Source organism: Cariama cristata, unplaced genomic scaffold, assembly GCF_000690535.1.
Source record: "Cariama cristata isolate BGI_N322 unplaced genomic scaffold, ASM69053v1 scaffold25201, whole genome shotgun sequence".
Lineage (NCBI taxonomy): Eukaryota > Metazoa > Chordata > Aves > Cariamiformes > Cariamidae > Cariama > Cariama cristata.
Window position 1 is genome coordinate 2,384 of NW_009601350.1, and position 248 is coordinate 2,631.

Here is a 248-nt window from a genome sequence, read left to right on the forward strand (position 1 = left end):
TTGCTGCAGGCCCCTGCAGTTGGGGCGGGGGCCCCCCAGCCATACCAACACACTCATTCAGTGATTAAACTTTTTTTATTTTTAATCCAATACAGCATCTTCCTGCCCCACGAGTGGGACCCTTCCCCTGGGAAGGCTGCCTGGGGCTTCACCCTTGTCTCTGTGTGTGCAGGACCTGCACTGCTGGGATGACCAGTGGTACCAGCTGGAGCCCCGGACGGAGACGTACCCCAACCGAGGACAGTGTC

General features: G+C 58.1%; 1 protein-coding gene across 1 annotated transcript in view; it reads left to right on the top strand.

The window, feature by feature from the left end:
• Positions 1-248, top strand: part of UNC13D (unc-13 homolog D (C. elegans)) — a gene marked incomplete at both ends in the record, with an annotated part of 9,576 nt that overhangs the window by 1,654 nt on the left and 7,674 nt on the right. The window contains one exon of the mRNA XM_009710425.1: positions 173-245. Coding sequence (XP_009708727.1) covers positions 173-245 — 73 coding nt within the window. The remainder of the gene's footprint in view (positions 1-172; positions 246-248) is intronic.